Raw genomic sequence first — 23,050 nt, forward strand, 5'->3', positions numbered from 1 at the left:
GATTCATTTTTTTCATATGCCTTAGACATTTGCATTAAGGATATAAGCAATGTTGGGATTTCTGATCACTTTCCTGTTATCTTTGATGTTAACTTATGTAATTCTGAAAAAAACCCCTGTCCTGATATGCCACTGGCGTGCTGTCCTGCTCTCTGTGAACAATTTCTAACTCACTTTATTCATAAAGTTCTATATCTTGACACTAAAGGGAGCGAGGAATTGAGTTTTATTCCCACCCCTGGTTGTTTATCATCATTCCAACAGTTTGAGCCAGTGTCACTCCATACTCATAAGCGACTTATCGACCAATCAAAGAATACCTCTCCTGCCTATGATATCCTTCCATCTCGTATACCTAAGGATTGCTTCGGCGTAATTGGACCCAGCATCCTATCTCTAATGAATTTATCCCTACTTGCAGGCTCTGTTCCTTTAGCTTTCAAACATGCTGTTGTCCAGCCTGTTCTTAAAAAAAAGGAACCTTGATCATAACGATCTCGCGAACTATAGGCCGATTTCTAAGCTTCCATTCCTGTCCAAAATACTGGAGAGGATCGTTCTTTCACAACTCCAGCCGTATTTATGCGAATGCCATTAATGATAAATTTCAGTCCACTTACAAACCCTGTTATAGTACTGAAACGGCCTTGCTCAGAGTCCTCAATGATCTCCTTCTGATTGCTGACTCTGGACGCTCTTCAGTCCTGGTCCTACTAGATCTATCCTCGGCCTTTGATATGGTAGATCATAACATCCTATTAACGAAGCTTGAACACAAAGTTGGCATTAGAGGTGCCGCACTAGATTGGTTTAAGTCATACCTTTCTAATAGGTCTTTCTCAATCAATTTTGGCCCTTATTTCTCCTCTGCTGCACCTGTCTCCTGCGGCGTGCCTCAAGGATCTGTCCTTGGCCCCCTGCTCTTCTCACTGTATATGCTCCCCTTAGGCGCAATCTTTGAGAAGTATAACATCGCACATCGTTATGCTGACGACATACAGATCTATTTCGAATTAACTGATGATCCTGCTATGTCTCTGCACCGTTTTCGTGAGTGCATGCGCGGGGTCAAAAATTGGCCTCGCAGGTAACTCTCTTATCCTAAACGACAGGAAAACTGAAATCATTGTGTTTGACAGTAGTATCCCCCGTGGCCAACTCCATGACGCCTTCGGTTCCTTTAATAGTTTCCTCACCGACACTGTTAGTGACCTGGGTGTGTTTTTGGATAGCTCTTTTAAATTCGACAAACAAGTGTCTGCTGTTGTCAAATCTTGCTTCTATCAATTGCATCTTATTAGCAAAGCCAGACATTATGTCCCGCATAAAGACCTGGAAAAGCTTATCCACACCTTCGTGATATCTAGGTTGGATTATTGTAACTCCCTTTACTTTGGTCTTAATTCTACTCTTCTCCATAGACTGCAAATTGTTCAGAATGCAGCCGCTTGTCTCCTTACTGGTAGTGGGCGGCGTGTCTCTATCACCCCTGTCCTTGCTGACCTGCATTGAATTCAATTCAAAGTCCTGCTGCTCACCTTCTGAATTATTAACAATATAGCTCCAAGCTACCTCATTGACCAACTTAGATTATACACCCCTGCTAGAGCACTAAGATCATCTTCCCAGTCACTTTTGGTACAGCCGAGATCCCGGCTGAAGACTAGAGGTGAGCGAGCGTTTGCCTTGGCTGCAACCAATCTATGGAATAACCTCCCCATCGCTATCCGTGAGTCTGATTCCGTTCAATCCTTCAAATCGTGGTTAAAAACCCACCTATTTAGCCTCGCCTTTTCTACCAGTTAATGATTGATTGTTTGTTAGTTAGTTTAATGCTTATTTCTATCTTCGGTCTATTCTTAACTACTTTTAATCATTTTAAAATTTTTTGACTGTTTTATCCTTTACATATATTGTTCTTTTATGCTTTTATATATGTTTCTTTTGCTTCTGTGTTTTTAATGCCATTTAACATGCTACCATGTTGGTACTTTGCCAACATGGTAGCATGTTAAATGGCACTTTGGTACACCACTGGTTTTTAAATGTGCTATATAAATAAAGTTTGTTGTTGTTGTTATCCCTCATTCGCAAACTCACTTTCTAATATAGAGTTGCCAGTTTCTCCACATTTATCGCAGCAAAGCAGCAGTGAATCCTTCTACCGCTGGGATGCCAGCTTCTCCGCATCTAGCCCTTCCTTTCAGCACCAAAACGCCAGTTCTCTGTCCCTGTTCCTCATTTGCAAATGCAGAAAACGCTCTTCGCACCGAGATGCCACTTTCCGTTCTCTAAGCAGCTTACCCTTCCGTTACTGGATTAGCAGCTTCCACCATCAATCACTTGCAAAAAAACCCAAAACATTCCTCTCACCAGGATGCCAGTTTCTCTGTTTCGTCTAGTCTTCCACAAGATGTAGCAGCACGAAGGTTCGCTGGTGCTTTGCCTTCGCAAGGTTCTGTCCTCTATTGCTCCTTTTAAGACATCCAAACTGCGCGGTGTGCATAATTCTCCATGGCGTCCCTTCACTTCTCATGTGCTTTCACAAGCATCCATCCTTGACACAATCATTCGAGACCGCTCTCTAAGCCGACTCATGGTTCCGACCACGTCTAAACAGCTTATCATCTCCCATGAAGTTCAGTGGACTCGCTAAGCACCCCCTCTCCAACTTCTACTCAAAGATAAGCTCACACAAGCTTTACGAGCTGTCAAGCCTTACCTCAAATCTCAAATCCAGCGTACTTCTCTGTCAGAGCTTCAGTTTAAGTCGAGCCATGTAGCTACCTGATCGAGGGTTCCCCTCATTCATCTATTAAGATTTCCGTTGTTCACAGTTTCCTTTGATCTCTTCTCCTGCCATTCCTTCCTAATTGTCCGAGCTCATTCACTCCACTCCATGGAATCCTCGACTATCTTACTGAGAGCTGTTCAGCTTCGCTAGCCTGCCACCAGTTTCCTCTCCTTTGGGTGGCGATGTCACTCAGCGTTTGCTCTCCCTGCACTTGTCTTTGTTCTGTTCTCTTCTTTCACCCCAACCGGTCACAGCAGATGGCCCCGCCCCTCCCTGAGCCTGGTTCTGCCGGAGGTTTCTTCCTGTTAAAAGGGAGTTTTTCCTTCCCACTGTCGCCAAAGTGCTTGCTCATAGGGGGTCATACGATTGTTGGGTTTTTCCTCTAGACATCATTGTAGGGTCTTGAGGCATCTGTCACCGTGGTTTGGTGCCATATAAATAAGTTGAATTGAAAATCGAATTATTCTAGCTGAGGTCGCCAACCTTCGTAACGTACAGTTATTACTGCTTCTAGGGGATGCCTTCTTTGGGGATCTGCCAGGCCCAGGAGCCATCACCAGTCCCCTTCGAGGCCTTCCCCAAACCGCAGCTCAATTCATGTCAAAGCATTCACTTTTACCTACTAAAACGCTGTCACACCTAAAATGAGGACGTGGGCCCAGCTAGTGAAACTAAAAAAAAAAAATGAAAAAACTGTTACTAATCACAAGTTTGGTTTTATATCATAGTTTATCAGAATATATACTGTTTAATTGTTTAACTGATTATAAATATACTTAATTATTGATATGATCCAACCCACACATTAACTACCCAACTTATTTCAAACCAAAATATCTTGTATTAAGTGAAAAAATCTGCCATTTGGAACAAATGAAAATTCTCCAGTTTGAAGATGCACTGTCTAAAAGCAAGTTCCTATATCTCAGTGAAATGTTACTCTGTAGCTGATTATGCCTTATTTTAACTGTAATGAGATACTTTGACTAGAAAAAAGACAAATGTACTTGTTAAGATTTGGAGTTTTTGCAGTGTGCCACTAGCTGTATGCCAGCTTGTCTGGAATTTAGACTTGAGTATCTCACAAAATGTAAGACAGAAACAGGAAGGGTTAAGAAAACGTGATTTGACAAAGCACATGGATATGGGGTGATGCAGAGTTGAAATGGATGCAAGAAGAAAAGGTCACTGATGACCTGCAGTCCAGTTGGAGACAGGAGGAAAGCTGTTTATAATTGTAGGGACTTACAACATTAAGCCCTTAGTCTTAATGTCCTAGACACCTACCTGTCGAAATAAATGGCCTGAGAGATTAGACTGGGAATTTGAGCTTGTTAACACGGACTGGCCGGGAGAAGTATGAACTGATCTGAACTATATGGAGCCTGGATTTGGTGTTAAGCGGAGAAAATTCCAGCAAAAATTAGATGACCACTATGTAGCATTAGAAAAGAGATCAATCATGGCTGTGTGCTCAGGGTAAGCTGAAGGGAATGGCAGCAAGAGACAGTTGAAATCGGATTGTTACCTTGCCGATATTTTGATTCTTGTGCACACATTAAATACACATTGAAGGCCAGGGAGAGAGGAATTTGGGTGCCGTTGCTGAAGCTCTTGCCAAAGGGAGTTGGAGTTGAGGTTTGCAGATGTGAAAACGGAAACAAGCTCTGGAAATTGTCTAATTGCACCGTGCTGAAGCCAGAGCTCGTTTGGCATTGGTGAAGCGAGAACTGCCGGATGGTAGAAGCTGGGCGTAATGTAGGATCAGCGAATTCTGCTTTTATACGAGCATTTCCAGGATGACGGAATCAGATTATGCTGTGGACAATCGAAATAATTGAAAGCAAGTAATGACATGAACGTGACAAGACGTGGACGAGATTGGACGAAAGCATTTGCAAAGGAGAAGAATGTAGAATGAGAGAGATTTAAAGTAAGCGGCATTAATGTGGATTGTCCTGGAAAAGGTGATTGGACGAGACCAGTAATGACACAAACAGCTTGTCAGTGCGGGAAAGTGGGAGTGAGAAAGCTGAGATTTAGCCAGCAGCACCTGGGAGATGTCAGACCAAAGATCTTTCTTATTGAACTTACATATAAACTCTATCAGTATGTGACAAAATTCTGATGTCAGGGAGTCTTAGTTTATAGTCGACGTCATCGATCGTGTCGACTAATCTTCGCAGCGCTCATCGTGGGCTGTCGGGTGTTTGTTTCGCTGCCTTTGTGAGGACACTGAGCAAACTGCCTCATCATAACAATTTAACCTTAAAACTACGTCCTAATGCTGGAACCAATGAGAGCAAGCCAAACGACTCTTCTGCAAAACATTATCACAGTAATGGTCACAAACTCAGCCTCCTTTTCAAAGCACCGTACGCTTTATTTGTATTATTTAATTTATATATAAACATTCCAAACTGAAGTAAAACTGTGTAAATATTTTGTAAACAGTTCTAATCTCAGCCTCTGTCTCAACTGTGTTTACTTTGCATCCACGCGGCAACAACATTGTGATGACCTATAAATACTGACATAACAAAGAAGACATTGGTGCTGCGGTTGCATCAGCACTTATAGAAGCATTCAAACATTTATCCAGAGCTTTGCTGTTGAACTGAATATTTTCAGCTCCAATCGAACACTTGATGTGACGAGAACACAAAGGACACACACAGTGGGAGGTAGACATGCACGCGCACGCACACGCGCTGCATGTCCTCTCTGGTGTTTGGCACCAGCAAGCGTCCTAATAATTTACTTTATGAGGAACCTGCCAGAAAATATTAATATTTTCATTTAATGGGCTTAAAGCACAGTGCCTCGGGGGATTTAACAAACCTACTGCTGTTTTGAAAGGGTGCTGGGCAGTTTGGCATTTGGTGGATGTGTGTGTGTGGGTGTGTGTTTGCGTTTTGGAGAAACTAGGCCTCTCAAGTGTTCAGTTACATTAGAATTTCAGAAGAAGACTGGATGAAAATTGTCCAAATCACTTAAAATAATAACAGTTTTTGTGAATGCGTTGATGTCAAACCTTCACCCAAGTGTCGCAGCTGCAGTCCTCCACATGTTTATATGAACAAAGAGCACCATGTGAAGGAGTTTCCTATGGAGACAAAGTCACACAGAATTATCACCGGATCCTGCACCTCCCTCACTGTGACAGAGCTTTTAAGCCTCTTACCTCCTGGTTTCTTTTTGTTTTTGGTTCTGTGGCTTTCAGACTCTTCTCTCATCAGCTCTACTGTCACACACAGTAGAAGGCTTCACCATAAACGCTCTGATAAACCTGCTGTGGGCCACCTGCAGACACAGTGCACTGTAATGTGTGATGTTGAGACCGGCACATCTGTATACAGGAACATGACCAAATGATTCTGTCTTACATCTGTAGGATGTGTCCTGCTGTGAAATGGACGTAGCCACCACAGTTGGCAAAGTCTCGACCTGTGCGTTGTCTCTGTGGCCGATCCTACAATTTTATTTTCACACGTCAGCCGTAAAACACTGATAGGGTATTGTTGTCACCCCTACTACAGATGTACTACCAATCTTAGACAAGTGAATTCCTGTGACCTCGACATCAAGGTTGGAGGTAAAGTTTCCTGAAATTCTTGGGAATGCAGCAATTCATACCATGGCTGTATCAAACTGGGAGGCTGACAGGTAGCACTGGGGGCCACCAGTATTTCTGTCATACGTGCACACAGGTTCTGACTGGACTGCACAAGGTGTGCACTATAAAGCATGCCGTTCTTTAATTGTCTATCTGGTGACCAATGGAGACCATTACTTAAAAAAACAAACATCATACTGTTTACAGTTTATTTAACCATAAAGATATCAGGAAGGTTTCCCTGAGCTCACAGATCCTTCTCTCATGGAATTTGACACAGTGAGACTTCCTTTTTGCATCTCCTGCTAGTTTACCCATCCTACACCATGACCCCCAGCAGCACCGCTGAATGGCAGTTTCTCCCATTCAGCTTTGCAGAGCCAGGACCACCAGGCTAGATGGGGAGTGTCGGTGCACAGTCATTGTGAGATCTCTACAGAGATGTTGACTCGGGTTCAACTCTGGCTGGGCCAGAACATTCAGTGTGGTCCCTTTGTTATCTGCACTGTGTGCTCGGGGTCACTGTTCTGTTGGAAGATGAAACTTCATCTGAGTCTGAGGTCCAGAGCGCTCTGGAGCAGGTTATCGTCGAGGATGTCTCCGTACATCTTTAAATAAAGACTGTAACCTGACAGAATGTGGAACAAATGAAGGTCTGTGGATGTTTTCTGGATGCATTGTGTACTTTAACAACAGATGTAGGTTTTAAGGGACTGTCTTTAGGACCAGGGAGCTCCAAACATCTTTATATGCAGTCTGTGTTGGCAGCTAGAGCATGAAATGGTTAAAGAGCCGGGTATGTTTCTGAGGATCTGTAGCAGCTAAAGGAGTAAAAGGAGAGTGAGTGTTAATCTGACACCAACACAGCTCCTGTGGTGTTAGTAACTGTTTGACACTGAAAGTCAGAAATGTATATCTCAGGGTTTTCAGCTTGATGTACTTTCATCGTTGTCTAATGGTCAGAGTAATTAAGCAATTAGCCTTTACACTTTTGGGCTCCTGAAAATACAACACTCGTATACAAGATGAATTCTGCTGTATCGCCAATGGGCTCAGAGGGATGACTGCTGCAGACGGGGCTGTGAGTCCTGTGAAGCTGTTATGTAATTGTCCTGAAACTGGGGTCATGTTGGGGTTACTAATACGAATCCACGATTAGATTGGTTTTCTAAAGCGTGTGTGTGTGCGTGTCTTTCTAGGCTGACCTCCTTCGTGATGAAGTCCTTTGGTGGTGCACAGCCGTACATCTACGTGCAGCCTGAGCACATTACAGAAGCCTGGAGGTGGCTGTCTAAACACCAGCGGCCTGATGGCTGCATCAGATCAGTTGGAAAGCTCTTTCACAATGGCATGAAGGTAACAATCGCTCTTTTTAAATGGAGCTTTCTTATCATCAGCTTTTGGTGCTTTAAGTGTTCAGCTTTAGATAAATCTCTCCTGCAAGATAAAAGCACAAAATGAACTCTGTATAAGAAGTGATTTACATAGAAGTTTCAGAGGAGATGGCCTATAGCCTGCAGGCCACACACACGCGCACACACACACACACGCGCACACACACTCAAGCAAAGGAAATATCCTAAACTATCCAATGACTTTCCAGCTTCTCCTAAAGCACCACAAGCCTCATCAGCTGCATGTTTCGGGAGCCTAGCTTTGGTCTGCCTCTGATTTATTATTGTAGTTTAACTTGACACCATCAGAGGCCGTGGCACTGGTGCACAGCAGACACATTTCAGTGTCTTCTGCACAGCTCACAGTAGGAAGGTTAGAAAACACAGTTCCAGCCTGGGCGTTTGACACAGTCACTGGTAGAAAACCAAAAGTTGAATCCTGTGACTCTAACAGCAGGTTACACAGACCCTGCTCAGTGTTCGGACTTTGTCTCAGTGTCACTGTACATGGATGCGCTGCCTCATGGAGCATCACACCGTTTAAAGGAGCCTCATTTTTGTTTTTTTCGGTCACATTTCTGTGGATGATCACATTAAACAGTGAGGTGATAGAGACACATTTCAAAAGAATGCTCTGTGGTTGTTTTGTGAGGATACAGTGTTGTCATGTTTCCACCAGGGAGGAGTGAGTGACGACGTGTCCCTGACTGCCTACATCACTGCTGCCATGCTGGAGCTTGACGCCAATGTTACAGTAAGTCTCACTTCACTCTCCTCATTGTGAAAATCAGGAACTCATCGACCATCGTAGCTTTAGGTGTAGATGCTAGCCACTGTGGCTGATACCATTCTACATCATGAGATAACTGGTTAGTCTTATATACAGACTAAATCTCAAATTACACTTTTTAAGCTGCTTCATCTGCCCTACAGTTCCTGATTGTCTGCAAGCTGCTTTGCAGCCCAATTTTACAGCTCCGCCTCCTCTTCATCCTGGTTCTGTCACGTCTGCGCTCTCTGTGCCGCACGCTGTGTGGAAGAGCAGAGCTAGCAAATGAATGAATGAAAGCTACACGACAGCCTTCCTGAATAACACGCGTGATTTTACTCTATGAGCAGTGACACTTCCTGTACTCTGTCCCATACTTGTGCTCGTGTCTGCCGTGTGACAGAACCCCGTGGTCCACAACAGCCTGAGCTGTCTGAAGGCTGCAGTGGCTGGCCAGCTCGATAACCTGTACACCACTGCCCTGCTGTCCTACACCTTCACTCTGGCTGGAGACGAGGAGATGAGGAGCAAACTCATCACCCTTCTTCATGAGAAATCGAACACACACGGTGAGGCTGATGCTGATCCAACTCTATGATACAAGAAACTGTGTTCCTCCCTCTGAGGAAGAACGAGTCTTTGTGTGTAACGTCCTGATGTAAGCAGTGCTTCCTTAACTCAGTAAATGGACCTTTTTGGCTGAAACAAAGAGAGAAAGCAGCATCATCGTCATCTCACTCGACCTCAGTTAAGTCTAAAACTGCAATAACATCTAGATCTGGGCCATATCATACCGTTCACGGTAATACCGGTATAATGTTAGGCAATGATAAGAAAATGAAATATTTGTTTTCATACGCACATGGTGGAAAAAGCATGGCGGCGACGGAGAATGAGAAGGGCGAAAGTGGATCGTTGAATGAAACAGATGAACCAGAACTGGTTTGTAAAAATGCTGCAACTTCACTGGTGTGGAACTGGTTTGGCTTTCGTCCGTCAGATACACACCAAAGCACATTTTTGGGGAGAGCATGCAAGCGGGCCGTCGTTATTACCGAACGAATTTTATGTGGTACACGGCGCTCAAAAATCTGTCAACGATGTTTTAGTGCGACTTTGCTAAGCTACGAAGCCGCACCGCTTGATGGATTGTCGGAGCATTACGGCTATCGTAGGCAGGAGCCTCGCGGAGTGATACGTACTGTGCTTCAACATAATATTACCGTATTGTGTGTGTATAACCTCTTTTTAAGTTTTGTGGATATTATACATGGTTATGCTGAGGATATGTCGGCCAGTTTCCACTGGAAATGCCTTTTGGTTAAACTGTCAGTGAGGAATTTGCACTGTTACATTTTTATATAACTTTAATGCACATAAAAAACAGCTGCTTGTTTAAGTGAAAATACATTGATGGGTTTTTGCACTAATAAAGTTGTGGAGTTGTAAAGTATTTTGTCTTGTGTCAATTATATCGTCAGTTATATCGTTATCGCAAATTTTCAAATGTATATCGTGATAAATATTTTTGGGTGATATCGGCCTGCTCTATTAACATCATTATTTGATCCTCTGCTGAATTTGTGAGTTTCCTCGCTTACAAAGAAGTCTTTCATTTTTAAATGTCTGTCTGATGGTTTAATTTTTATTAAACGTTAATTAACCAGAACGTCAACCAAATATCCAGAAAAACACATTACTTACAATTTATAAATTGAATTGCTGTTATGGAGTGAAATAAGTATTTGATCCACAAAACATGACTTAGTGCTTGGTGGAGAAAGCCTTGTTGGCGAGCACGGTGGTAAGACGTCATCGGGTTTGCACACATCTCAGGATCGTGGTCCACTCCTCTTTACAGGAACTCTGAATGTGTCTCGGCTGCTGTTTGCTCGGCTTCATCTGCCTCCACAGATTTTTTACACGACTGAGATCTGGACACTGGCTCCATCTTTAGCCACTCCTTTGTTACCTTGGTGACATGTTTTGGCTCAACGACGTGCTGCAAGACTCGTCCACAACCCATCTTCAGTGTTGTGGCTAAAGGAAGGAGTCGGTCCCTCAGTGTGATGAAGCCATGCTGTGGCCTTAGCAGAAAAACAGCAAACTTATAGCATCTTCTCCGAGGCCTTCTCTGAATTATTTAGATGTTCGTTGGCAAACTTAAGTCAGGCTCTGCAAGATTTCATGTCACCATGACATAGTGTTACCAGTGCTGACCTGTGGTCCTAACTGCCTTCAGATCATTGAAAACCCTTCTTTCTCATCCTCATCCTCGCCCCATGAGGCCAGATGGAGCTCCAGACTGAGGGTGATTGATGGTCGTTTTAAATTCTGTATATTTCTGAATAATCGCACCAGTTGACCGTGGCTGATGGTCTGGTAGCTCATACACTTTGTGCAGGTCTACAGTCTGTCCTTGAAGGACTTTAACAGCTTTTTGGTCTTTTTCTGGATTTTTGGTTGATATTCTGACTCTGCATTAAAATGAACTATCTCCATTTTTTATGTTGTTATTTCTTTGTAAGTGAGAAAGCTTACAAATTGAGCAGGGCATCGTATAATTGTTTGCCTGATTGTATGAAGTGTTGTGTGGTAGATACATTTAGGTGTCATCTGCATAATCATGAAAGTCTTAAATAGGAGGAGCTTCTGGGACACATGAGCCACCTTAACAGGTTCCTCTCTGGTTCATTGTCACATCTAATCAGACTTTACAAATGTCCGATCTAAAACTATTGCACAGTGGGGTTAGGTTCATTGGTGAGGAGTGCGAATGTGGTCGTCTGTTTGTGTGTTAGCCGTGTGACAGATGGCGTGCGTACGCTGGGATATCTGCAGACGTATCCTTTAGTTGGTCCTTTATTTGTCCTGGCTGGCAGGAGGCACCCGTCACTGGAAGAGAGCAGGGGCTTCTGGGAAAGGCCTGGACTCTCTGGAGGTGGAGATGACCTCCTACGTGCTGCTGGCTCTGCTGTCCGGTCCGTCCATGCCAGGCTTTGATTTGGAGTACTCTTCTGGCATTGTGCGCTGGCTCACTCAGCAGCAGAACCCCTTTGGCGGTTTCTCTTCCACACAGGTCAGTTAGACCGCTTACACGTTTAACCTTAAAGGAAGGTGAACTCTGAGCCTGTGCTAACAACATTTCTAACCCGTCTGTGCCCCCCAGGACACAGTAGTGGCTCTTCAAGCGCTGGCTAAGTATGGTGCTGCCACCTACAGTTCAGAGGTGGGCACTACAGTGACACTGACCTCTTTAGGGGGCTTGAACAAAGAGTTCACCGTGAATCAGGACAACAGGCTGCTGTACCAGGAGGAGAAGCTGAGCGAGGTCCCAGGAGAGTACACGATCAGAGCCGAGGGACAGAACTGCGTACTGACACAGGTACCACACAGATACGTATGCAGTACACCAAGTACAGAAGTATTTAGTTTTTTAAACAGAGACAAGTAGCTGGAACCATTGTGACAGCTTACAGCTAAACACACTGTTCATGGTGCTGGCACAGTCTTCTTACCTAACGGCAAACTGACTCCAAGGGTTCCTTCTGAGGATTCTCTTGGAGGGTGGACAAAGTTTCTGAAACGTTCCTGGTTACAACAGTACATAAGATAACCTACAGCTCTGGAGTATATGTAAAAGTTCAGCACAGCAGGCCTTTGTTAGTGTGTGTTACACCTGAACAATGCACTCGTACGTGTTCAGTGTTCCGTAAAACAGGAGGAGTCCAGTATGAACTGGTACATGTCCACTGAGCTCAAATTGGAGAAAACACTGAGGTGATCTGTAGATGAGAAGAACAATATTTATTGTTCTAAAAGTATTTTAGCGACTACTTGTTGATGCCGCGACAGCCACGATCCTTAGCAAAGGACAGAAACGCCACTGAAGCCTCCACCTGCGGTTGGTGCAGCAGATGGAGACTGGGATGAAGGTAAACATCCAGGCTTAGGTGGAGGAGGGCCGCCCTCAGTGAGATTTAAAGACGTCTGATTGGTAAAAGCTTCTTTGCAGTGCAGTGTATTAATGAGTGATGTGAAGCGTCTGACCTGCTAGTGCTGCCGTGCCGCTCACCACAGTCTGCCTTTGCTGTGTCTCTGCAGATCTCCATGTTTTACAACATCCCCCCTCCTGCAGACTTCTCTGCCTTCAACATCTCTGCTAACACCATGGCTAAGTGTAACATCAGCAGGCCGCAGCTCATCCTTTTTGTGCACGTCAGGTACTCTGCATGTGTGTTTGCATTTGCCAACATGTCTTGGGTATAATTACCTAAACCCCGAGACACCCTGAGAGCACATGAGGATCACAGCGCTGTGTGACTGTTGCAGGTACCAGGGGAGGAGAGAGGAGACCAACATGGTCATCGTCAACATCAAGCTCCTGTCTGGATACGTCCTGGATAAGAGCTCCCTCACACTGGTCAGTTGGCGCGCTGCAGTCCTGCCACATGGTGTTTGTCCTACAGACTAACTGTTGTGATGTGCTGTGTTAGCTGCAGAAGGACCGCTCAGTGAAGCGCGTGGACGTGGAAGAAGGATTCATCAACATCTACTTAGACGGGGTAGGAAGCACAGCCGCTCTGTATAAAAGCTGGATGATCTCAAAGCGTCATTCTCTCTAATGACCAGCAGGGGGCGACTCCCCCGGTTGCATAAAGAAGTCTGTTTGTATAAAAAAACATGGCTGTGCTGCTTCTTTAACACTTTGCTGGTTCATGGCTTCCTGCACTTGGTTTGGATCTTATTGATACAACACGATGTTCATTTGTGTCATTTATACTCACGTCACAGTTTTAGGGCCCGCCCACCTTTTAATTGCCATGTCTCGCTCATCATGTGCCAAATCAAAGCACAAGAAAAGCAATCGCAAAGACAAAGTGCTGCGTAACAGTGTGTGTGACACGCTGGTGAAATGGTGCTCATAAGCAGGAGCTGGTTGTTTTTGACGTGATGCCCAGCACGCCGTACTGTGACCTTTGAGTTCAGGACGCAGTCAGCTGATGTCATGAGTAGGTAGAGATAAACTAAACCTACGCAGGTCTTTCAGCCGTCTCTAAATTTCTAACATCATTATTACCAAAATCATTTTAGCCTCTGAGTCTTAATTATCATGATTACTTTAAGGGTTTCAGTTTTAAATTTGTGGAAAGTCTTTGATTTGCTGTAAGGAACATGAGACATGACAGCGGCTGTGCATGTTGTCTGCAGCTGAGGAAGGATGACATGCAGATCTACAGTGTGACACTCGAAGAGGATCAGCCCGTCAGGAACCTGAAACCAGCTGTGGTTAAAGTCTACGATTACTACCAGACGAGTAAGAACTGAGGCTCGTGCAGATGTTTCTTTGGTGTTGCCGTCGTTCTGTTCAGTGCTGAAATGTTTTGCTTACATTTCAGGTGATGAGGCGGTCACTGACTACACGTCCTCCTGTGCAGAGAGTATGTAACACTTCATTCACTGCGTCTTTTTATGTTTCACAGTGTTTTGTGCAGGACTGATGCACAGATTCAGTTCAGTTTTATTTACAAAGCGCCAAATCACAGCAGCTGAGGGGCTCCGACTGTTGCCTCAGGGGACTACAGTAGCAGTGTAATAATACACAGAAACAAATGCCAACAATCATGTTACAGCCCTCTGAGCAAACACTTGGCAACAGTGGGAAGGAAAAACTCCCTTTTAACAGGCTCAGGGAGGGGCACCAATCGGATGGGGGGTTGATCACAAGTAGATTAATGACATCACATTCAACTTCAGCAGAACTGAAGCTGCTGATGGAGCTCAGTCAGATACAGTGGCTGCAAAAGTATTCGGCCCCCTTGAACTTTCCCACATTTTGTCACATTACAGCCACAAACATGAATCAATGTTATTGGAATTCCAGGTGAAAGACCAATACAAAGTGGTGTACACGTGAGAAGTGGAACGAAAGTCATACATGATTCCAAACATTTTTTACAAATAAATAACTGCAAAGTGGGGTGTGCGTAATTATTCAGCCCCCTGAGTCAATACTTTGTAGAACCACCTTTTGCTGCAGTTCCAGCTGCCAGTCTTTTAGGGTATGTCTCTACCAGCTTTGCACATCTACAGACTGAAATCTTTGCCCATTCTTCTTTGCAAAACAGCTCCACAACTGCCCTGTGACGGCCTCAGAGGTTGTCTAAGAGAATATTGGGAGCAACAACACCATGAAGTCCAAAGAACACACCAGACAGGTCAGGGATAAAGTTATTGAGAAATTTAAAGCAGGCTTAGGCTACAAAAAGATTTCCCAAGCCTTGAACATCCCACGGAGCACTGTTCAAGCCATCATTCAGAAATGGAAGGAGTATGGCACAACTGTAAACCTACCAAGACAAGGCCGTCCACCTAAACTCACAGGCCGAACAAGGAGGCGCTGATCAGAAATGCAGCCAAGAGGCCCATGGTGACTCTGGACGAGCTGCAGAGATCTACAGCTCAGGTGGGGAATCTGTCCATAGCACAACTATTAGTCGTGCACTGCACAAAGTTGGCCTTTATGGAAGAGTGGCAAGAAGAAAGCCATTGTTAACAGAAAACCATAAGAAGTCCCGTTTGCAGTTTGCCACAAGCCATGTGGGGACACAGCAAACATGTGGAAGAAGGTGCTCTGGTCAGATGAGACCAAAATGCAAAAGCGCTATGTGTGGCGGAAAACTAGCACTGCACATCACTCTGAACACACCATCCCCACTGTCAAATATGGTGGTGGCAGCATCATGCTCTGGGGTGCTTCTCTTCAGCAGGGACAGGGAAGCTGGTCAGAGTTGATGGGAAGATGGATGGAGCCAAATACAGGGCAATCTTGGAAGAAAACCTCTTGGAGTCTGCAAAGACTTGAGACCGGGCGGAGGTTCACCTTCCAGCAGGACAACGACCCTAAACATAAAGCCAGGGCAACAATGGAACGGTTTAAAACAAAACATATCCATGTGTTAGAATGGCCCAGTCAAAGTCCAGATCTAAATCCAATCCAGAATCTGTGGCAAGATCTGAAAACTGTTCACAAACGCTGTCCATCTAATCTGACTGAGCTGGAGCTGTTTTGCAAAGAAGAATGGGCAAGGATTTCAGTCTGTAGATGTGCAAAGCTGGTAGAGACATACCCTAAAAGACTGGCAGCTGTAACTGCAGCAAAAGGTGGTTCTACAAAGTATTGACTCAGGGGGCTGAATAATTACGCACACCCCACTTTGCAGTTATTTATTTGTAAAAAATGTTTGGAATCATGTATGATTTTCGTTCCACTTCTCACGTGTACACCACTTTGTATTGGTCTTTCATCTGGAATAACATTGATTCATGTTTGTGGCTGTAATGTGACAAAATGTGGGAAAGTTCAAGGGGGCCGAATACTTTTGCAGCCACTGTATTACACTGATCCGTCACTTTTGTACACACAGATTTTTCCTTGCTCTTTTCCATTTTCGATCGACCTATTTGGCTCATTTTCAGTTTAATAGTTTTATTTGTTGGCCCTATTAGAGTAGCTTTGCATAATTTTCAGTTCAAAGTAATCCTTATTTATCTTACACTGGGCCTAGTTCAGCTCCCGGTTCTCCCCGTCAGGTTTTCTCCCAGCTTTCTTGTGATTGGCTGCCTCATGTAAATAGGTTTAATGCCAGGTAAGTGGGGCTTTTGTGCTCACAGCCAGAGAAATATGAACAATGTGCCAAAAACTGCATGTCTGTGTACAAGAGTGAGCTCAGTTTATTTACACAGTGTCAGATGACATGAGCCGGTACAAGAACAGTGGCTGGTTCATGTCAACTGTATGGGGGCTGAACTTTCACTGAGGTTTAACAGTTAGGGGTGTGGCTGCTTAGATTGACAGGTGTGTGATGTTAGCCCAGTAAGTGGTAAATGGACTGGTTCTTATATAGCGCTTTTCTACTCTGAGCACTCAAGCACACAAGCACTTCTAAGCTTAAGTGCTAAGTATCTAACATTCATACACATTCACACTCCGATGGATGCAGCGGAGAGCAACATGGGGTTAGTATCTTCCCAAGGATATTTGGCATGCAGACTGGAGCAGCCTGCGATCGAACCACCGACCTTCTGGTTAGTGGCTGACCTGCTCTGCTACACAAAACTTCAATCTAAAAATACAGTACTGTTTGCTGGACCATGACTCATTAAATTCACTCAACTACATCAGCACCATCAAGTATGTTTAATAAGATTAACTGACAAATAGGTCCTGCTGTATTTTATTATTACTTAGTTACTTAACAGGTACTGGCAGATAAGAATGCGTTTGCAGCTCTATCTGTAAACCATGGATATCATAGTCTGTCTTCCATCTTCCGTGTACAGTCTGTAAATCTGAGGGCTGTATTACAAATATGAATCTATAAAAGCCAACACTTAGTTCTTTAAAGGTGGATCAGTGTTCAGCGTCAGTTTGCTTTCCTGACAAACTCACACGTGGCCATGAAGAAATGATCCACACACTTCATTTGAATACAAAGTGAGTGGAAATGTTTGTGGCTGGTTTCCATGTAAACAACTGTTTTCTCTCTGCAGGTGACGCCATCAATGAGCTGTAGAAGTGTTTCCTGCAAACCTGTGCTGGGACAGTTGGAAGGTTCACTGTCAAACTTATTTTTTTTCCATTGCTTCCATTAAAATAAACAAAAAGCAACTTTTTAGCTGTGTATTAAGAGTGACTCTATTTCACATATTTTTAGATTGAAGTTTTGTTTTCTCAGTGTTAGAGCTGTCATTATGATGGCTGTGTAACGAGCCCATAATCAGTCAGCGTTAGCGGTCTGTCTCTTTCAACACTGGAACCTGCTGAAGTGGAGGAAGCAGCCGATCTGTGATAGTCGTTTAATAGAGCTGACACAATCCATACATGAAAATGACACGAGGCATACAGGGTACCAATAACAGCATGGTCCGAGTACTAAGTGTGTGTGTGTGTGTGCGTGTGTGCATGTGAGAGACAGGAACCACTTTATGAAGAAAACTAGAGTCTGGTGAGTGTGAGGTGGATTATTCGCTGATACATCACTACCATACCATCTGAAATGTAACTGACAATAAAACTTCTAAAATGATACAAGTAAAAATTGTACTTCTTTCCATACAATACTGTTTGATTTCCATGTTTTCATTCAGGCATCGTCTTTACAGAATAGATGACAGTGATGCGTACACCACCTGCTCTCCACAGACGAGATTTAACAGCCTCGCCAGTGTTGAATAGTTTGGTTTGCACGTCCTCACTGTGCAGGGAAATAAAAGGCAAGTGGGTGGTAGGGACAGAGTATATTAAGGTCTTTTCACTAGTCTTATAACAAGTAAACATATCACTGTCTCAGGCACCACAACCATAAGTGATCATCACTGTACCGACACATGAAACCAGCTCCGCATGCTGCTACAAATCAGAGTAGCACTGGAAACCTGCTGATCCCAAACCAACCACGGTGAGATGAGGCGCTCCATTAAAGCCGGAGGTGCAAGATCGATTTATCCATCCTGGTGCAGGCAGCGGGCCACAGAAAGAGACTGAGCAGGTTTTAGTTTTAAGACAAATGTTCATAATGGAACCAAGGAATCAGCCCATCGCTCCATTGCAGGGGAAATGTTTGGGTACTTAATGAAAGAGCCACCTGTCAGCATGGACAACTAAATATTGAAAGCAGCAATACTGCAGTGTAAAAAGCTGTACTTGTTATGCAGTATGACCCTTTGTAGGGTTGTGTAGAAGAATCATTCCATAAAAATGGAACTCTGCCGATTTCAACTGAAAACAAACGAGCTACATAAATGAGCTGACGGCCACGACGTTCAGCTTTTAGAGTGTAATATGAGAGAATGCAGTGGAGTATAAATACTTCTACCTTTACTTCAGTACAGCATATATCGTCAGTACTGCAACTCGCTTGTTTTTTTTTAATTAAACTGGTGAATTCACCTTAAATCTGCATACAGCTGCTTTCATACTAAGCATTTCATTCTTTTTATTGTTATCAGGTCTTTCTGTGCCCCTCCCTGATCCTGGATCTACTGAAGTTCTTCCTCCCTACAGTCACCAAACGCTGGGATTCTCGCTCCACTTTTGTAACAGACGACTTAATTGATGCTACGACGAAATAAATATTGAATTAAACTGGTCGAAAGAAAAATAAAACACAAAATTACATTTGTCCAATAGTGTCGTAGCTGATCCCCACCACTCAGGGCCTCTGGTGCCACATCCCAGTGGCAAAGCTCAGAAACAAAGTCAATGCATTCATATAACTGGGACCTCCAAGAGAGGCTGTACTGTACTCTCAGACACGGCATCGACAACAATAACAACATAGTCAAGGCACAGTTCTGAATTGCATCAGTCCGTAGTGTTGTGTGGTCCTGTATTGGTGCCTTCTGGTAGCCGTTGCTTAGGCTGGCAGTGGTGATGGCTGCTTCCCAGCAGTCATATCAGGTTAGCTAAAGGCTACTTGGCAAACAGAAGATTTACCACTTTGTGCACACGAAGAGATGCAGTTTGCACCTAGTTGGCAAAATGACAGCTTGATACAGACACAGTGAGAGATTCCTGTTCAACATATTCACAAGTGCACTGAGAACGTGGCAGCTTTGGTGAGACCAGTGTAGCGGTCAGTCTCTGAGACTCAAGGTCCCCCAGTGAATGTGATAGACCGACCGCTTCTGCATTACGTAATTAATAATTTAGGAAAGTAGAGATTGTGGCTAGCTGATGATGAGGCGAGCTTGTTGCCCCTGGTTTAAAAACAGCACATGAAAAACTTTTGGGGAAAGTCCAGTTTCAAAGCTGTGAAAGAACCGATGAGCGTCTGGATTATGAACGCTTTCTTAAAGAGGACCCATCTCTCTCTCTGCTTTCAGTTCATCTTTAGTTGGGCAACTTTAGAGCCCCTCGGTTCATCCTGTCTGGGCCATTTCAGCATCCGTCTCTCGAGACTCCCTCCCCTCCCTGAAAGCCCACTATCATTGATTGCAGAACGTCAGGAAGCCTACCATGGGGCAGCGTGCAGTGTTTATGTCACGCCTGTACTGCTCAGGCTTCTTGTGCCTACAGCAGACGACTGATTGACAAGCTGATCAGTTTGTTGTGACGCCGCAAAAATGATTGAAATAATGACTGAATGTATACAACCTGTATACTGTACCTACATGAAAATACAGAAGGCCAGGTCCTCTTTAAGAGTTATATAGCATTAGCTCAGACTAGCAAAAAGACTGGAAGCAAAGGGACAGAGCTAGCTAGAAAGCGAGACTTTTAAGCTAGCAGCTTGTCTCATTTTTAGCTTGCTAAGAACGCTACCTAGCTTTAGCTAAATACAAAACACCAAGAACCAAGTAGATAAAGCAAAGGAAATGACCAGTTTACTATAAAGACTGAGTGGGACAGCCAATGAGATGCACTAAAACCACGACTGTTTTTTTCACACAGATCCAGGCTAACGTTTCTCAGGGCTTCCAGTCTTCATGCTAAGCTAACGCTCTTGTGGCATTAGCTACATGTTTTAGTGTCTCACCAGCTCTTGCTAGCTTTGATACACAGTACTGTGTATTGTACCACATTAACTGAAATGCACCAAATCCTGCACAAAGCCTGGTCAACGAGCAGCTTCAATACTGACACCTTCCCAACCCTCCACAGGGCAAACTGCTGTGAGAACTGCAGAGTGAACTCCTGAGCGTAGCGGCTCACAGTCTAACGTCACTTCCAGTTACTTTGGTAAGCCTGTGTGTGGAGATAGGAACAGGGTGGAGCCGTGGGTGTAGCTGTGGATGCTGATTGGCTTAGTGTTCGTCTTCAGTGTGAAGCTGAAACACGCTCCTCTGTGTTTCGCCGTTACAGACAAACGTCCTCTCCAGCTCCGGCTCACTCAGGGATTACAGTATTTCTCAGGTTATACATTGGAAATTAGATTTTTTTTTTGAAATATTTCTAAAAATGATTACAGGATTCAATCAAACTGTTCCTGTCTAACAAAGTCACAAAAGGAAAAAACATTGGCATCGTGTGATTTGGCAATTTTCTCTACAAGTAAAAAAGAAATAAAGGAACAAAAAATACAAAAGTTCAACAAACAGTTAACTATAAGATCTCCATTTGGCAATATAGAAAGGCTTTGTAATAAAGTCTTTGACAGGTTTACATTTGGTTTATATACAGACGAGTGTGTGTGTGTGTGTGTGTGTGTGTGTGTGTGTGTCCTCCCTTTTTAAATCCAAACAGAATCACATAGAGTGGACGTGGAAACAAGTACACGGTCAAATCAAAGATGTTAGATTCAAAATGAAAAGTAACACAGGAAGGCGAGCCATCGGAGGACAGGAAACAGGAAGAGTCTTAGTCTGTGATGGGAGCGTCCCCGCCAAAGCCGCCGGCTCGTCCCAGCGCTCCTCTTAGTTCATGAACTGCGTGTACCCCTCTGCTCCCGTGACGATCACGTCCATCCACATCCTCATGGCCTCGGCCGACGGGGCCACCACGTAATAGAGGCGGTCGTGGGTCTTCACACAGAAGGTCAGCGAGGGGTTGGGGCTCTGGACGGCACCGGGACAAAAAACAAGAGAGAGACGGGAAATGTCCAGTTAACACAGAGCTAACCATCAGCATGCAGCGAGCGTCACCGCTGCTCTCTTCTGTAAGGCCCAACGACTGATTCAGGTTTATGCAACATCACTGTATGTTTTTATTGGACTGGATTTGTACCTCATTTCTGCCTCAAAAGGGAAAAGAAAACGCTAAACAAAGAACAAAGCTATTTAAACCCAGCACGACCCTCAGGTGGACGGATGCTGAGGGATCATTAACGATCAATTTGGTACAGACAACAGCAGACCAGGACACAGGAGGCAGGAGCACGATGGAAAAAGCCACATGACTCCCCTCACCCCCAACCTGGTTCTGCTGGAGTTTTCTTCCTGTTAAAGGGAAGCTCTTCCTTCTCGCTGTCACCGAGTGCTTGTTGCTCGTCTGATTGTTGGGGTTTCTCTGCCACGAGCCATCACTGACAATCAATTACTGTGAAGTGCAGCTCGACCCACGTGTCTCGCTCTGGTGCTGAGCTCATTTCTTGTATGAGCTTTAGAACCAGCAGCTGTTGGGTTACACGCTGTAGGTTCTATTTTTCTTTTAAACACCAAACAAGTGCTTCTCCGTTGAATCCCTCGCTCTGCGTAGCCAAAAAGCTAAACACAGCACAGCCAATCTCGCCTAGGAGCTGGGAAGAAGACCTGCAGGACCGAGCAGAGCAGGTGGAGCAGCATGGTGGAGGTGGGTTGCAGAGCAGCTTGCAGTTGCACAGCTTAAATGAAACACTCATTATGTTGAGGCACTCGGACTGCGGGCCGAGGCTGTGATGCTACACGGGCAAAAACCCCTGTTTGCTAACATTAGAGCTGTCTAACATCAGCTCCACACCAACAATCCAGGGTTGTCCTGGTTTTTTGGTTTTCCTAACAGCTGGATTTTAAATAGCTAACAGCCGTGTAGCTATTTAAAATCCACTCGTTCCTGCCCGGCTTAGCCAATTTGGTGATTTTGGTGTTCCAACTGGGAAGTTACAGTGTGCCCTCTGGTGGAGAAAGTAGGCAACACCAACACTCATAACATGCTTAAAGAGCATTTCCCCGTCTCTACTTTCCCCTGTGGGCCAAAATAAATGCAGATACTGACAGATGGGTCAATGGATCAGCTGACACATCCATGTCAGACGAAAACTCTCCACACATGAAACAAAGATGCAGCTTCAGGAACCTTTGGTTCCACACTGATACTAAAAGATAATGCATGGTAAGATAAACGCATGAAGTACTTAGTATGCTGTTAGTTTACTATTAAAATACTAATAAATTGCTGTTAATTAAAAAAGACCCACGTTCTCCTTCTGACATCGTAACATCAGCTCTTTGTGCCGCTGCTAAAAGCAGCAGACTCTAAAGTTTCCCTCTGTAACGCAACATTGGAAGTGACAAGTCGAATCAAAGTTCCAGAGTCGATCAGAGCCCCGCAGTCAGAGCGTGCTGTACTGCGACAGGCTGTCAAACACACCAGCTCGGCTTTATGTCGCAGATGAATAAAGTGACAAGATGTGGAGGCTCAAGACGAGCAGCAAGAAACACCTACGGCTGCGTCAGGCATCACGTTTGTGAACAACAGAGGAATCAGACACTCAACAGGCAACACTTCTTAATAAATACAGCGTGGATGTATTCTGTGAAGCATATGAATGAGGAAGCGCTTGTTTCCGAACCACTCCACTGGTCTGTACTGGGATCACTGGGACAGACACAGGGAAGGATTAGTTAGGGTGCGACTCTGTCACTGAGGGTGTCAGCACAATAGAACTACATCCCCAGCGCACACGCCGGGCGGGGGCGGCTGAGGTCAGGCGGGCGAGCAGAAAGCGAGGATGCACATGCTGCTTATGTTCAGTGTGACAGGAGGAGGAGGAGACAGG

At 44.5% G+C, this 23,050-nt stretch overlaps 2 protein-coding genes across 15 annotated transcripts in view; one reads left to right on the forward strand and one right to left on the reverse strand.

Annotated features, from left to right (window-relative positions):
• Nucleotides 1-17,662, forward strand: part of LOC116329948 (alpha-2-macroglobulin) — a 58,336-nt gene extending 40,674 nt beyond the window's left edge. The window contains exons 26-36 of the mRNA XM_031752093.2: nucleotides 7,610-7,766; nucleotides 8,484-8,558; nucleotides 8,977-9,142; nucleotides 11,456-11,652; nucleotides 11,743-11,958; nucleotides 12,678-12,796; nucleotides 12,906-12,996; nucleotides 13,070-13,138; nucleotides 13,785-13,890; nucleotides 13,973-14,014; nucleotides 17,127-17,662. Of these exons, the coding sequence (XP_031607953.2) occupies nucleotides 7,610-7,766; nucleotides 8,484-8,558; nucleotides 8,977-9,142; nucleotides 11,456-11,652; nucleotides 11,743-11,958; nucleotides 12,678-12,796; nucleotides 12,906-12,996; nucleotides 13,070-13,138; nucleotides 13,785-13,890; nucleotides 13,973-14,014; nucleotides 17,127-17,149 (1,261 nt within the window). The 3' untranslated portion in view covers nucleotides 17,150-17,662. The remainder of the gene's footprint in view (nucleotides 1-7,609; nucleotides 7,767-8,483; nucleotides 8,559-8,976; nucleotides 9,143-11,455; nucleotides 11,653-11,742; nucleotides 11,959-12,677; nucleotides 12,797-12,905; nucleotides 12,997-13,069; nucleotides 13,139-13,784; nucleotides 13,891-13,972; nucleotides 14,015-17,126) is intronic.
• Nucleotides 17,419-23,050, reverse strand: part of phldb1b (pleckstrin homology-like domain, family B, member 1b) — a 131,935-nt gene continuing 126,303 nt past the window's right edge. For all 14 annotated transcript variants that reach the window (XM_039622756.1, XM_039622759.1, XM_039622758.1 and 11 more), the window contains one exon: nucleotides 17,419-21,131. In XM_039622756.1, coding sequence (XP_039478690.1) covers nucleotides 20,991-21,131 — 141 coding nt within the window. In that variant the 3' untranslated portion in view covers nucleotides 17,419-20,990. The remainder of the gene's footprint in view (nucleotides 21,132-23,050) is intronic.

Source organism: Oreochromis aureus, linkage group 14 (genome assembly GCF_013358895.1).
Source record: "Oreochromis aureus strain Israel breed Guangdong linkage group 14, ZZ_aureus, whole genome shotgun sequence".
In the NCBI taxonomy this organism is placed as follows: Eukaryota; Metazoa; Chordata; class Actinopteri; order Cichliformes; family Cichlidae; genus Oreochromis; species Oreochromis aureus.